Source organism: Eretmochelys imbricata, chromosome 8, assembly GCF_965152235.1.
Source record: "Eretmochelys imbricata isolate rEreImb1 chromosome 8, rEreImb1.hap1, whole genome shotgun sequence".
NCBI lineage: Eukaryota > Metazoa > Chordata > Testudines > Cheloniidae > Eretmochelys > Eretmochelys imbricata.
The window spans coordinates 30693689-30708386 of record NC_135579.1 but is presented as its reverse complement, the minus strand read 5'-3'; the positions used below and the strand labels follow the sequence as shown (position 1 = coordinate 30708386).

Below are 14698 nucleotides of genomic sequence, written 5' to 3'. Positions count from 1 at the left end.
AACTTGCACTTATGGGTTAAAATCATTACTTGCAGATGCGGGCAACAGAACTTAGAGATCCAAAGCTCTTTGCAGTGTCTTTCTCCTTCATTTTCACATGACAGATGTGCACACACACTGCTGGAGGCCACATTTCGATGTTTGGCCCCATAATGAAGATTTGTTGCATCATACATGCATTAACGAGAATTCTCAATTCTGACAGCGTAAGACTTTTTACCACAGTGAGTTGCTCCAGATTTACATGGTCTTAAGAAATGTCACTGCTTTCACTCTTCTGAATACAGCACAGTTCCAAAAAGAATAGCATGAAGCTCAAAACAAAGTGGAAGAAAATCTTCCTAAACACTGGACAGCTATTAAGGTCTTGAGACAAATAAAAAGTTATACAAAAAAGGAAAAGAGACACCATGAAAAAACTAGTAAATATTTACATTGCATACGTACAGACAGACACTGATCCACATTGCTACCTTACCTAACTCAAGCAGGCTACCCCCACCCAAGAGACAGGAATACAGTCTGTGTGTCCCATTCCTGCATTGGCTAGTTGTATAATGGAGATGGAACATTTAGTTTAACATAGTAATTACATTACTCTTCCAGGAATCCCCATGGAGGAAATCTCCAGAGTCACAGTCAATAAGAGCAGATCATCTGTTTGCTCTCTAGTCAGAGATAACAGGTCAGCAAGTGTCTTTTCCAGGTTTATGCACACTACGTAAGGCTTTTATTAAATATAACAATTCCAGCATGACAAAACAACTCACTAGAAATAGAACACAAATGTACTGCAGGATATTACATTACAATGTTATTCAAAATTCATGTGAAGTGCAAGGCTTACTTCTAAGATGTGTTTTACATTTTCATGTTTAATGCTAATGGCAAGAGACAAAAACTTACTGGTATCACTTTTCCTTCTTCGTCACAGACACACATGATCACTTCCACATTTCTTTGGGTTGTTTTATTGTACTTATCAAAATCACCCATAGTCAGTGTAACATAAATATCATTTCTTATATCCCCTATGACAGAAATGCAAAAGAATAAAAATATATTACAAAATCAAAGGGAAACCCAAGAGGGTTTTTATAAGTAATAATGATTACTTACATACTGATCTCACTATGCTGAACTATATTAAATGAAGTTAAGTTCATTCTAAAGAAAAGTTTAAAGTGTTCTGCTTTGATATTTTCATTTGATCAAATTTTATAGTATGGTCTGAAACGAGAAAATGCGTTTCCTAAAAGGGAACTCATCTAACTCTCAGACTGCAGTGACACCTTCTGGTGAGGTGAAGTTAAGATGCTGTTGCTCAATTTGACTAATAAGATATGAAATTCTGTTTTCCCCCCCAAATGGGAGCTTTATAAAACAGCTTTATTTGTTTTCCTCCTGTGAACAAATTGAGATGTCATCAAAACCATAATGCCACATACATGCCAGTCTGGATAATCTGAACCAAGAAATTGGCTTTAAACAAACATTTAGTAGCCTGACTTCATACATATTGGTATTTTAACTGGAACAAAAGCATAGTATGAAAGTCAAACAACTAATAAAAGCTGTAAATAATTCCTTATCTACGCAGTGATCATGAAAGCAATTTATGAGAAACATGGTACTTTTAGAATCAGAATCATAGGGTTAGAAGGGACCGCAAGAGTCATCTAGTCGGCTCCCCTGCCAAGATACAGGATTTGTTGTGTCTAAACCATCCAACATAGATGGCCATCTAGCTCCTTTTGAAAGCCTCCAGTGAAGGAGCTTCCACAACGTTCCTAGGCAGTCTGTTCTGTTGTCCTGTTGTTCTTACAATTATGAAATTTTTCCTGAGATCTAATCTAAATCTTTACATTGTATAGTTTGAACCCATTGCCTCTTGACCTGCCCTCTGTGGCAAGAGAGAACAACTTTTCTCCATCTTTTCAGGGCAGCCTTTCAAGTATTTGAAGACTGTGATCATATCCCCCCTTAATCTCCTCTTTCCCTTCAGCCTTTGCTCCTGTGGCTTACATTCGATCCCTTTGATCATGTTTGTTGTTCGCCTTGGGATCCTTTCCTTTGGTGACCAAAGTTGGACACAGTACTCTAGCTCAGGCCTAACCAGAGTCGAATAGAGTGGTACTATCACCTCCCATGACTTGCTTGCTATACCCCAGTTAATGCAACCTAAAATCGCATTGCTTTTTTGCAACAGCATCACAATGTTGACTCATGTTGAAGTTGTGATCCATGACAACTCCCAGATCCTTCTCAGCAGTGCTGCTGCCAAGCCAGTTATCACCCATTCTGTATTGGTGCATTTGGTTTTTCTTCCTTAAGTGTAGCCTTTTTTGAATTTCATTTAGTCATCTATAGCCCAGTTCTCCAATCGATCCATATCCCTTTGGATTTTAGCACTATTCTCCACAGTGTTGGCAACCCCTCTAGCCTTCTGTGAAAATTTGGTCAGTATGCTCTCTATTCCTACATCCAGGTCATTAATATAAATGTAAAATAATACTGGACCCAGAACAGATCCCTGTGGAGCCCCACTCAAGATCTCCTTCCAGTCAGACATCATTCCATTAACAGTTACTTGTTGTTTGTGGTTGTTTAACCAGTTATGTATCTACTTAACTATAGTTCCACCGAGCTGCATTACTCCAGCTTTCTTATCAGAATGTCATGTGGAGCTGTCTCAAAAGCTTTGCTCAAGTCCAGGTATATGATGTCCACATTTCCCCCTATCCACCAAACCAGTCACCCTATCAAAGCAGCAAATCAAGCTGGTTTGGCATGGATTTGTTCTTCGTATATCCATGCTGGCTGCTAATGATCACCCCTTCATCCTTCAGGTATTCACCAATTGAACGTTTTATACATTTCTGTAATAGCTTCCCAGGTATCGAGGTCAGGCTGACTAGTCTATAGTTTCCTGGCTCCTCCTTTTCCCCCCTTTTTGAATATGGGCACTACATTAGCCCTCCTCCTGTCTTCTAGGACTTCCCCTATCATCCATGAATTTACAAATCTTATTGCCAGTGGCTCAAAGATTTCTTCAACTAATTCCTTTAGCACTCTGGGATGAATAGCATCAGGCCCCACTAACTTGAATTCATTCAAATTAGTCAGAAGATCTGAAATGTTCTTTACTTATTCCGATCTGCATCCCTTCCTCTTTGTCGTCTATGGTAATTTCACAAGTCGTCCAGTCACGTGTTATTTTTTGTGAGAAGACTGAAGCAAAGTATGCATTGAACAGCTCTGCCTTCCTATCATCATCTATCACCAGCTCACCTTCTCCACTGAGCAGTGGGCCAACACCATCCCTGATCTTTGTCTTCATTTAAGCATTTTTGTTTTAAATGATTTATCCTTACATTTTTTCTAAGTAATTATATTTCACTGATTGATGTAAGCTTCTAATATTTAAATTAGAAATCACCCTGAAGTGTACATTGAAGCAAGCTCCAAGCTAAATATTACAGGTATTTATACTAGGCTTTACAGTGAAAAGGTGAAAGTCTATTTTCAGTGAAGAACAAATCACCTCCTACCTGGCATGATTATTTCAGGGAATCCCAGCTTCCTTGCAACAACTGTTGTCCTGTCAACGAGATGGGGGTAGTCCTTCCTAATCTGAGTCATGTCTCCAACAAGCATTTTCATAGTTACCCACAGACCTATAGAAAAAGCGAGAGATTATGTAATTAACAAACTTTGGAGTTTGAATTAAGTTACCATTTTTCTCTCCTCTAGAGAACTGCTTACAAATGTCACCTTTCCCACCTCCTCAGCCAAAAAACAGCTACCACTTAAACCGTAACTAAAGCCACTTTGCTCAGTGAGACAGGTGCTTATTATCTAAATAGCCTCTAACTCCCCCACAAAGATTTACATTCATCATTGTCAGCGTCACAGTATATCTAGCCCAATGACTGAAGTACAGGGACTGATTTGAAATCCAGACTAAAAAAATATGAAACCAAGATTTATAAATACAATGTATTGTTTTGCTTACATACAAAGACTACTTTACCTTGCCCGCCACTGTCTCCTTTTGATGCTGTGACTTTTCCTAAGAGACTGTGCAAAGAATCATTCTCTGCAACCACTCTAAAGGAAAATAGAAAAAATTCCCTAGTAAGCACTGAACATACCAAATAATTAAGGAAGCAATAAAGCCAATGCCCTCAGTCATTGTTCTTTACAACTTAATTATTTACCAATCCCCACCACTACGCACTTAGTGATCTTCCCCTCCCTCCCCTTCTCCCCCTCCCCCCCCCCCAAGAGTAGACCAGGCCTAAGATAGTGTTGGATCCATGTCCTTTCTGGATGTTAAAGCCCAGTGACCCTATCCAGGCAATTATACCACACTCAGTGTCTTTGTACCACCCCTTTAGCAACCAGTTCTAAACCGGCTTCAAAATGTAACAACCGGTTCACGCGAACCGGCTACAACTCATCACTGCCTATAGGAGAAGGGTACCTATAAATTTCTTAGAGTATGGAAATAAAATTTGGGTATAGTAGGTTGGGCCTGAATTACATAGGTCAGGATCCTATAAAATACCTTGTAGGAGAGTTCAGTTCGGTTCTTTGAAGTTCAGCTCTTCTAAGTTCTAAGCTCTATCTATCTATTTTATCATTCTATCAGCTCAGCTTGTGCAGTATAGTATAACTACTCAACATTCCTAACCATTGGGGAAGCCAGCACCATTGCGTAATTGGGCATGCCAGGAGTGAGGCTGGTCCTTCACCTCGTATTACCGGGTCCTCAAGGAAAGGTGTGAGTATGTTAGGTTAAGTACTTATAATAGAAATTGTACAACCAGGAGTTTTGGAATTCTTTTACTTTTTTGCAGTTTTAAGTTTCATTGCATTTCTTATTTTTAATGTTAATTTCAATAAAGGTTTTATCAATTTGGTATTGTCCTAAGTGTACATGTTCTTGCCAAGCACTCCAAGAATCCTCTCCCAATATAGAACTCTCTGAGTTCTTGAACTCTGTAGTCTGAATTGGATAAGAACCTATAAATCTTCTGGTAGGATGCAATCAGTGGTGAGCCATAACAACTAACCCATCAAATTCAGGTCAACAACAGATCATGCCTTCTTGCAAAATCAAAGGTTTTTGATATGTGTGGTTTCAGAGTAGCAGCCGTCTTAGTCTGTATTCGCAAAAAGAAAAGGAGTACTTGTGGCATCTTAGAGACTAACCCATTTATTTGAGCATAAGCTTTCGTGAGCTACAGCTCACTTCATCGGATGCATGAAGTGGAAAATACAGTGAGGAGATTTATATACACACAAACCATGACAAAATACACATTGTAAGGAGAGTGATCATTTAAGATGAGCTATTATCAGCAGGAGAGTGGGGTGGCGGGAGAGAAAACCTTTTGAAGTGATAATCAAGGTGGGCCATTTCCAGCACATTTCCAGGAGTTAACAAGAACATCTGAGGAACAGTGGGGGGGAGAGGGGAATAAACAAGGGAAAATAGTTTTACTTAGTATAATGACTCAACCACTCCCAGTCTCTATTCAAGCCTAAGTTAATTGTATCCAATTTGCAAATTAATTCCAATTCAGCAGTCTCTCCTTGGAGTCTGTTTTCCAAGTTTTTTGTTGAAGGATAGTCACTTTGAGATCAGAAATCAAGTGACCAGAGAGATTGAAGTGTTCTCCGACTGGTTTATGAATGTTATAATTCTTGACATCTGATTTGTGTCAATTTATTCTTTTACGTAGAGACTGTCCAGTTTGCCCAATGTACACGGCAGAGGGGCATTGCTGTCACATGATGTCATATATCACATAGGTAGATGTGCAGGTGAACGAGCCTCTGATAGTGTGGCTGATGTGATTAGGCCCTATATGTGTGGTAATCCTAATGGGTTCAATTAGTGCCTTTTCCAATACAGGTTTCAGAGTAACAGCCGTGTTAGTCTGTATTCGCAAAAAGAAAAGGAGTACTTGTGGCACGTTAGTCTCTAAGGTGCCACAAGTACTCCTTTTCTTTTTTCCAATACAGTTTTCCTCATCAGAAGCCAGAGGTGCATTAGAACCCCCTTCCCCTTTCCTCTACTATCCAGTTCAGGAATGCTTCTTGACACCCAGCTCAAATGACTCAGATGGAATTGTAAAAAAGGGAAGTGGTTGGCAAACTGGTATATTCTCCACAGAACATACAAACACTTGCAGTATTATGCAGAATGCCATTCAATAACGGTTTCCAATGTGTGCCTATACTTCAGCCTATATCTCCATTTATGTGTGAGTACCAATTTGAGAGTCAAAGATTGCTTTGCATTGCAATTGAAATTTGAACTTCCTTTTTCAAAATTCAGTCACCTTTCAACTTGTTCAGTAGTGTGGAGTGAAGACATCAGTTTGAATTCATTTATACTTAGCTGATGCCCTATGAAAAACTTCCATGTCTTTGTCACATTTCACGTTAATCTTATTAATATTTTTCACTCATATTCCCATAAAATTACTTGTTTTCTTTTTAGTACTTCAGACTGTACTAACATTGATATTCATATAATGCAATTAAAATCACTTTATCTGTAATAAAGAAAAGATCCATGACAAGCACATTCACATAGCCAGAAATTTTTGCATGTAAAATGAATTGTTGTATTGTAAAAAATAAATTTGACTCTTACGGGTGAAAAGGAATGAAATGCTGCTTCTCTTCATCACTTTCCGCTTTACCTTTTATGGTATCTGTAATATCCATAACTAGAAAAGTAGAAATAAAATTCATTAATATATAAGAACATGAAAAATTATTCCTCTCTCTCACTAACATTATGCTTCAGGACAGGTATGCATTTTAAGATATGATTTTCAAGGTTATTAGATGGAAAGATATTATACAATGGTATTTCATCAGTTATTGCTAGCAATGTAAAGTACAATATATGGTTAATCTTTACCAAAAAAGTTATTTACACTCAATTGGGGTGCCATACGTTGTACCTTCCCCAAGGAGATGAAATTCAACATGAATAGACTTGAGGCTAAAGCCTTTGTTAAAACCTAATAAGCTGAACTCTGTGTGTGTACAAGTTTAGAGAGAGAGAAAGAAAAAGAAAAAAAACCTTTTCCAGGTGCTATGATATAATTTCCATGTAGAAATGGTTTATTTTAATTCCTATCCTCCCATTAACTGTTTCCAAATACCCAATGGCACTGAAGCTTAGTTTTCCAATATGTAAGTTGTCAGATGTACAGTTTTCTATTTCATTCTTCATTGTAATATTGGGGGGCCAACAAAAATTTCTAATTGTAGTTTTGAAACCTGATGCAGTAGCACCCAGAAAGAATGGACACTTACCCTATAATATTTGCTGTTCTTTGAGTTGTTTTAGTCAGCGTTGATACCACTGTACTTGTGCACGAGCCTCATTTACACAAGGCCAAAAGACTTCATTTAAAAAAAAAAAAAATCAATGAGCTGTCAGGGTTCCCTCCCCACTCTGATCTGTAGGGTACAGATGTGGGGACCCACATGAAAGACCCCCTAAGCTTATTTTTACCAGTGTAGGGTAAAACTTCCTCAAAGCACAAACTCTTTGCCCTTGGAGGGTACGCTGCCACCACCAAGTGATTTAACAAAGATTCAGGGAAAGGACCACTTGGAGTTCCTATTCCCCCTAAATATCCCCCCAAGCCCTTACACCCCCTTTCCTGGGGAGGCTTGAGAATAATATCCTAACCAATTGCTTACAAAGTGATCACAGACTCAAGCCCCTGTGTCTTAGGACAATAGAGAAATCAGTCAGGCTCTTAAAAGAAACAGAACTTTATTAGAAAGAAAAAAGGTAAAAGAAGCACCTCTGTAAAATTAGAAGGGAAGCTTATCTCACAGGGCAATCAGATTTAAAACACAGAGGATTTCCCTCTGGGCAAAAACTTTAAAGTTACAAAAAGAAAACCAGGAATACATCTTCCTCTCAGCACAGAGAAAATCACAAGCCAAAACAAAAGTAAACGGATGCATTTCCTTGCTAGTACTTACTAATTCTAATGGAGTTGGATTGCTTGCTTTCTTGATCTCTCTCCGGCAGGCACACAGGACAGACAGACAAAAGCCTTCCCCGCCACCCCACCTAGATTTGAAAGTATCTTGTCCCCTTATTGGTCCTTTTGGTCAGGTGCCAGCCAGGTTACCTGAGCTTCTTAACCCTTTACTGGTAAGAGGATATTGTGCCTCTGGCCAGGAGGGATTTTAAGTACTGTATACAGGAAGGTTGTTACCCTTCCCTTTATATTTATGACAGAGCATCAGTATGCGCTCTCTACCTCCTTGTGCTCCCATATGAAGGCATAAAGGGCAATACTTCCTCAGTCCCCTTGTGACTCAAAGTCCATGTTCCAAAAAGCAGGGATGGAGAGCGAGTTGCAGGATCCATACTGACAACATCCTTAAAGAACCATAGTTGCTGCAGAGCACGGGGTTGTGTTCCAGGTCACCTTGGTTAATAGCCATTGATGGACTTCTGCTCCATGAATTTATCTAATTCTTTTTTTAACCCAGTGATACTTTTGGCCTTCACGGAATCCCCTGGCAAGGAGTTTCACAGATTGACTGTGCATTGTGTGAAATACTTCCTTTTGTTTGTTTTAAAAACCTGCTATCTGTTAACGTGGATGACATGGGATAGATCACTCGATAAATTGCCCTGTTCTGTTCATTCCCTCTGAAGCATCTGACACCAGCCACTGTTGGAAGGAGGATACTAGGCTAGATGGACCATTAATCTGACCCAGTATGGCCATTCTTATGTTCTTAGAGGATATAGTACTCTGCTCCTATTAAGTGTAGACAGGATCAGGCTCCTATATTGCGTGAGATGCTGAAGCTGCACAGCTCAATAAACCACACACACTAGATTCCTGGAGAATTTTTTTCCATCAGTAATTACTACAAATATTTAAACATGCTTTCATTTACTACATATTTTATTCATGTGTTTAATCAAAGGCATTCTTCCATTTTAAGGTTCATCTTAATGCTTTTTGTCTCTGCCTTTAAATAATCAAGTTTTTAAATTTTTCATTACAAAAAAAAACAATAAATGTAAGTGGGCTGTGATTAGAAGGAAATTCTGCAAATAATTTTAAATGAAATGATTGTTACCTGCCACACCAAACGGCCGTCGCAATCCTTGAGTGCATTTTTTCATATTGCTATCTTTTAGATCCATTCTTCCAACCCGGACTATTTGACAAATCAAATAAACTTTGTCTCGGTTAAGATCTTTGTTTCCAAGATCCTAAAAATAGATGACAAGAGGATTATTAAAATGTGGACCACTGACATTCTACAGCAAATGAAATTTCAACAGGGCCCCTAGTTACAATACCAATTGACAAGAAACAGAAAAAGAAACTAAGATATACTCAGGGAAGGAAAGCTATGATTTAACATTGTCCAAACAAAGTTGACATTTTAAATGATACAAAAAGGTAAGGAAAGAGGGAGAAAAGCATTTCCACACAGCAAGAGCTACAGGACAGAGTATCCTGATATTATAAAAAAGTTGTGAGTATGGGGAAACAGAAGAGGCCAGTGCTAGAGAACTGGAAGGAGATAGAGGAAGGATAAAGGAGAGAACCATCTAGAAGTGTTCATTATCATTAGTACAAACAGGAAATCACCCATCCTAATTGCTACTGCAGTGGTTTTCAAACTTTCTAGGCTGTATACTCCTCTCCAAATAATGTGGTCTACCGTATACACCCGTCTGAAATAGGGTCATAATATACCTATGATTAGATTGCCAAGTCTTACGAAATAAATTGCTTTGTTTGCCATTACAGGATTTCTCTCACGCATCCCAGTTTGAAAACCACTAAGCGCCTCCATTAATTCAAAGAGGCTGGCAGTTGTACAACCCATCAAATGCAGCTGCTAACCCAGCACCCTGAATAATATAACATCCCTGCCAGCCTAAAGTTAAGCTAATAACTGTCTTCCTCAAGACCTCCACCCCAAAAGCCCAGACAACTCAAGCCTCCTCAAATGTCTGAGCAAATAGATGGTCTCTGCAGCATTCCCTGAAGGTGAGTGAATATGGGCTAATTTCAGACCCAGAAGCACGGGGAGAGTGATCTCAAGTCTCTCTCCTTTCATCTAACAAGACTCAGGACTGAGCATCTCCACTGATCCCAGTTGTGGCAATATTACATGGGGGAGAGGCAGTCCCCAGCAGACAGTCCCCAAAACATTTAAGGTTTTATAGGTCAATAGCAACTCAAACTCTGCCAGAAACAGCAGGCAAACCACACTATTCCTGGAGCATTGGTGTTATATGCTCACAATGCGTAACCACCAGTCAAATAGTTGCACCATCATCAGTTTGAGTAGATTTAATTTACGATTATGATAAAGCTAATGTATGGCTTAATTTACTACATGCATTTAAGTAGTCAACTCACAATGTTGTAAAGAAGTATTTATCATGGTATTTTGGCCCACATCCAGAGAAACAGCCTGACTGCAATTTGGGAGTTCAGTCAGAAATGGAACGTAGAGTTTCATTGCTTCTGATGAGATTCGCAATCTTTGTAATTTATTCTAATGTTACTGAAAACTAAAAAATTATCCTCACAGCACAACAAAGAACTGCAAGTCAGAAAAGTTTCAGAATCTGTGTAGGATAAGCATCTAAGAGCTTGAAAGCTCATACAAATATCCTGAATCTTCAAGACTGGGGATAGATTGTGAGGACAGACTCAGTCATAAGATTTCTTTCACTTCCACTTACAACAGGAAAGGAGAGGATACAGTTATTGTTTAGTGGTTGCCTGGTAGCAACTAATATCATTAGGATTGCACAAGACTTGAATTTATATCCTTGTTCCCCTGTCTCTCACACACAGCAAGTTTTCATGAAGTCATTTTTAGTTTGAAAGTCTCATGTTTTTGGTCCATAGCTAACATTTTGAAGCAAAATCTCTTCAGCCATTTTTCAGTTCAAAAAAGTGGAAAAAAATATCCACTTTCTTTTTCCTTCTCCAAATGTGACACCCCAATTTACCAATCACTGGATGGAAACTCCACACGTAACCAGTTTCAATTTAGAAGTACATCCAAGGCAAGTTTGGAGAAAAAAATTGGGACGGGAGTTGGGAAATGTATGCCCAACTGAAAATAAAATCATTAAGCACAGTCAGTGTTGTCTGCAAAGTTTTCCGCCTTCCCAAAAAGGCCAGCTCCCTTTATGACATCACACTAATCGTCAGAACTTTCTAGTCTAGAAAGCTCAGGGGTGGACTGGGCTTCCATAAATCAGGGATTATTTGCATGAGCAATAATATGTCATTTTAATGCAGTCAAATCATGGCCTTAGCATCAGAAACAAGGAGAACACTACAAGAATGGAAAAGCTACAGGTCCCATAATTTTAGGAGATCTTGGCCATTCTTTCTGCTCCCTAGAAATTTCTTGTATTGAAATAGTTTAATTCTGTGTCTAACTTTTTCTGTTGTCAACTAGTAAGGCTAAGTTTTAGCAGGGTATTTTTAGTAAACAAAAATTCACATCCTGTGACCCATCAATGGCTTTTATTATAAATACCCCTACTAAAACTTAGCTGCTCCTGGGGTCCTGAGGTGCTGCTGCTCTGGGGGACCCCAGGGTGCCAATAGCTGGCCCCTGCTCCAGCGGCTGAGGCTGACTGCTCAGAGCCAGCTGCGGAAGTCCCAGAAAGTCACGGCATCCGTGACTTCTGTGACAAACTCGCAGCCTTAGCAATAGGTTTCAGAGTAGCAGCCGTGTTAGTCTGTATTCGCAAAAAGAAAAGGAGTACTTGTGGCACCTTAGAGACTAACAAATTTAGTTGAGCATAAGCTTTCGTGAGCTACAGCTCACTTCATCGGATGTATTCAGTGGAAATAATACATCAGCCTTCAAGTAAACTGATGTGCTGCTGCCTTTTTAACCCAGCCTGCAGAAGGCTGCCCTCTAGCTTACATTAGCAGAAGCTCAAGTCAGAACTCACCATGCCCCCATCTGTGATCAGTTAATTAAGTCTGAACTCTGACCCTTCTCCCAGTCAACTAACCTTCATGAGAAGCCAAATTCGAAATCTAACAGGGAACATTTAAAATATCAGAAAAGGGCAAATTTCTTTTCTTCCCCTTCCCTCTTCTTCTTGAAATTAAAAAACACCAATGTATGTAATGTTAAGGCTGTGTAATTAAAGTAAGTCACAAAATGCTGAAGTACAGCAACATATACTCATCCATGTTGTGCACCATATTTATTTATTTATATTTCATGGTACACTTTCAAATTAACTCAAGATAAATATTTCTGCTTAATTTAGCTTAACTATCTCAATACTTGTACTTGATTTGCTTATGCAACTTCATCTCACAAATAGGGCATTCAGGCATTTATTTATATCGCACCATCACTGTGCCCAACACACTTCCAACACAAAGCTCTTATACATGGTGATACCATCTCATTCTCAGGAAAACGCTGCACAGGGCAACAGTGCATGTGAGGAAAGAGGAGGAGATATTTCACATTCTGTGGGAAACGGTATGTTAAAATGAGTTTCAAAGAAAGGACAAAAAGGGTATTCAGGTTTCCCTCAACTTCAGTGAGCTTTGGATCAGGCCCCTGTTATACATGAAATTGGAGACTTTTCCAAATAATGCACAGACCTGAGAATGAGACGAGACAAAAGATATCCATATATTTTTTCAGCAATGTCCAGCATTGCTAACACCAGTGATTCTAAATAAAATGGTGAGGGCATTGGCAATCTACTCACCCAAGAGCTAGTGCTGCAAAAGCTCCTGAATCTAAAAGATACTCTTTATTGTAGACAGGGCTAAAGGCATCAGTCAGAGAGGCTATCATAGATTAAGTAGGGGTGTAGTACAAAGATTTAAATGTATATGAGAAGGAAGATTTTGCTCTGGTTCAACTGAGCTTTTAAGCACATTCATCATCACTCCCATAACCGCATTGGTTGTTGGGGTACCATCATTGATGAGCAACCAATTGTCTCCACCCCTGACAATTGTGTGTCAGTGCTTGAGTCTCTGCAACGTCCATTCGTGTCCATTCTTTTATGTTGTCAATCCATCTCTTCTTCTGTCCACCTCTTTTTTCCTGTACTGTCCCTTGGAGGATGATCTTGGATAGGCCAGATAATCTTGTTACATGACTATACCACTTCAGCTTGCGCTTGTTCACTGTCATCAGGAGGTCTTCATATGACCCAGTACATTGGGTGATGATGTTGCGGACCTCTTCATTAGTGATGTGGTTTAAGTAGGAGATGCCCAGGATTTTACGGAAGTATCTTCTCTCCTATCTGTATTTTCCATTCAAGTTTTGCCTTAAGGGTCCACATCTTGCGTGCATACAGAAGTTTCAGTTTGGAAGTTCTTATTTCTCCAAAATGGCTTTAGCTTTGCCACTGCTGCTGCTGTTTGCGCAGTTCTTGCCAGAATTTCTGCCTTTGATCTTTCATCAGTGAAATACTTGAACTGTTTCACTGTCTCCAGCTCTTGTCGACTGACAGTGATATGTTTCAGAGTGGTAGCCATGTTAGTCTGTATCAGCAAAAACAACGAGGAGTCCTTGTGGCACCTTAGAGACGAAGAAATTTATTTGGGCATAAGATTTCGTGGGCTAAAACCCAGTTAATCAGATGCAAAACCACTTTCCTGTTGTGCCATTGATGAGAACTGCACTGCTGGCCTTGGAATACAGTTGTTTAATGGTTGGAATAAGCTTACAACCAACACTGTACTTCATGGCTGCCCAGAGAGCTTCATGCCATACTCTGTCAAACGCCATCTTGAAGTTAATAAAGACATGGTAGATGTCTTGCTGGTGTTGTAAGTACTTCTCACATAGAACATGAAAGTTGAAAATCTGTTCTGTGGTGCTTCTTCAGCATGAAAGCCAGCTTGTTCTTCAGCGATAATATTCTCCGCTTGTGGCTTCAATATGACTTTCAACATCACTTTAAGCACATTAAGCCCCACTAAAGTTAATCATGTGTACTTAACCCCAGTTTAACTCAGCAAAACATTTAAGTCCAGCTTCAAGTTATGATGCTGAGAATTAGGGTTTGAGTAGCAGCTCTTTCAGTAGACTAGAGACACACTTGGAAGAGACATCATAGAGCCTCAAAATTATCTGGTTCTAAAAGAAAAAAATTTTCAGAAATTCTCTCCTACCACAACTATATCATCCACCACTTTTTTTCACTTCTGAGTATTTATGGACATTATGTAGTTTACACCCTTAACATTACACTGAAAATAATTTACGAATATATGCATGGTTGTTTATCATTTTTAGTAAGTTCCCATTAACCGTGTAAGGAGAATTTCCAAATATGAAGGCTCTTCCAAGGTTCCTCAGGTTCATTTGATTGGGGAAACTAAGTCACTATGTTGGTTAGATAATTTTTTCATTAATATTCAGTGACACTGATTTAGTGATGTCTTCATCTCTATATATTTATGTCATGAATCACTGGTTACTGTTCTGCAATATGAATGCCTGATTGATATCTACATCCCCCTGCTTATTATACAACATCTGTCTACAGGTTTAGTACTGAAATTCTACTAGATTTTGATATTTGCATCAGTAATGGTATGAACATTAACTTTTGCCAAATAATTTGACAAATCAGAGACATGAATAA

At 39.0% G+C, this 14698-nt stretch overlaps 1 protein-coding gene across 1 annotated transcript in view; it reads right to left on the bottom strand.

Moving 5' to 3' along the window:
* Window positions 1–14698, bottom strand: part of DOCK2 (dedicator of cytokinesis 2) — a 505601-nt gene that overhangs the window by 427896 nt on the left and 63007 nt on the right. The window contains exons 10-14 of the mRNA XM_077824538.1: window positions 9151–9286; window positions 6671–6746; window positions 4034–4110; window positions 3552–3677; window positions 907–1031 (exon numbers count right to left, since the gene is read on the bottom strand). Coding sequence (XP_077680664.1) covers window positions 907–1031; window positions 3552–3677; window positions 4034–4110; window positions 6671–6746; window positions 9151–9286 — 540 coding nt within the window. The remainder of the gene's footprint in view (window positions 1–906; window positions 1032–3551; window positions 3678–4033; window positions 4111–6670; window positions 6747–9150; window positions 9287–14698) is intronic.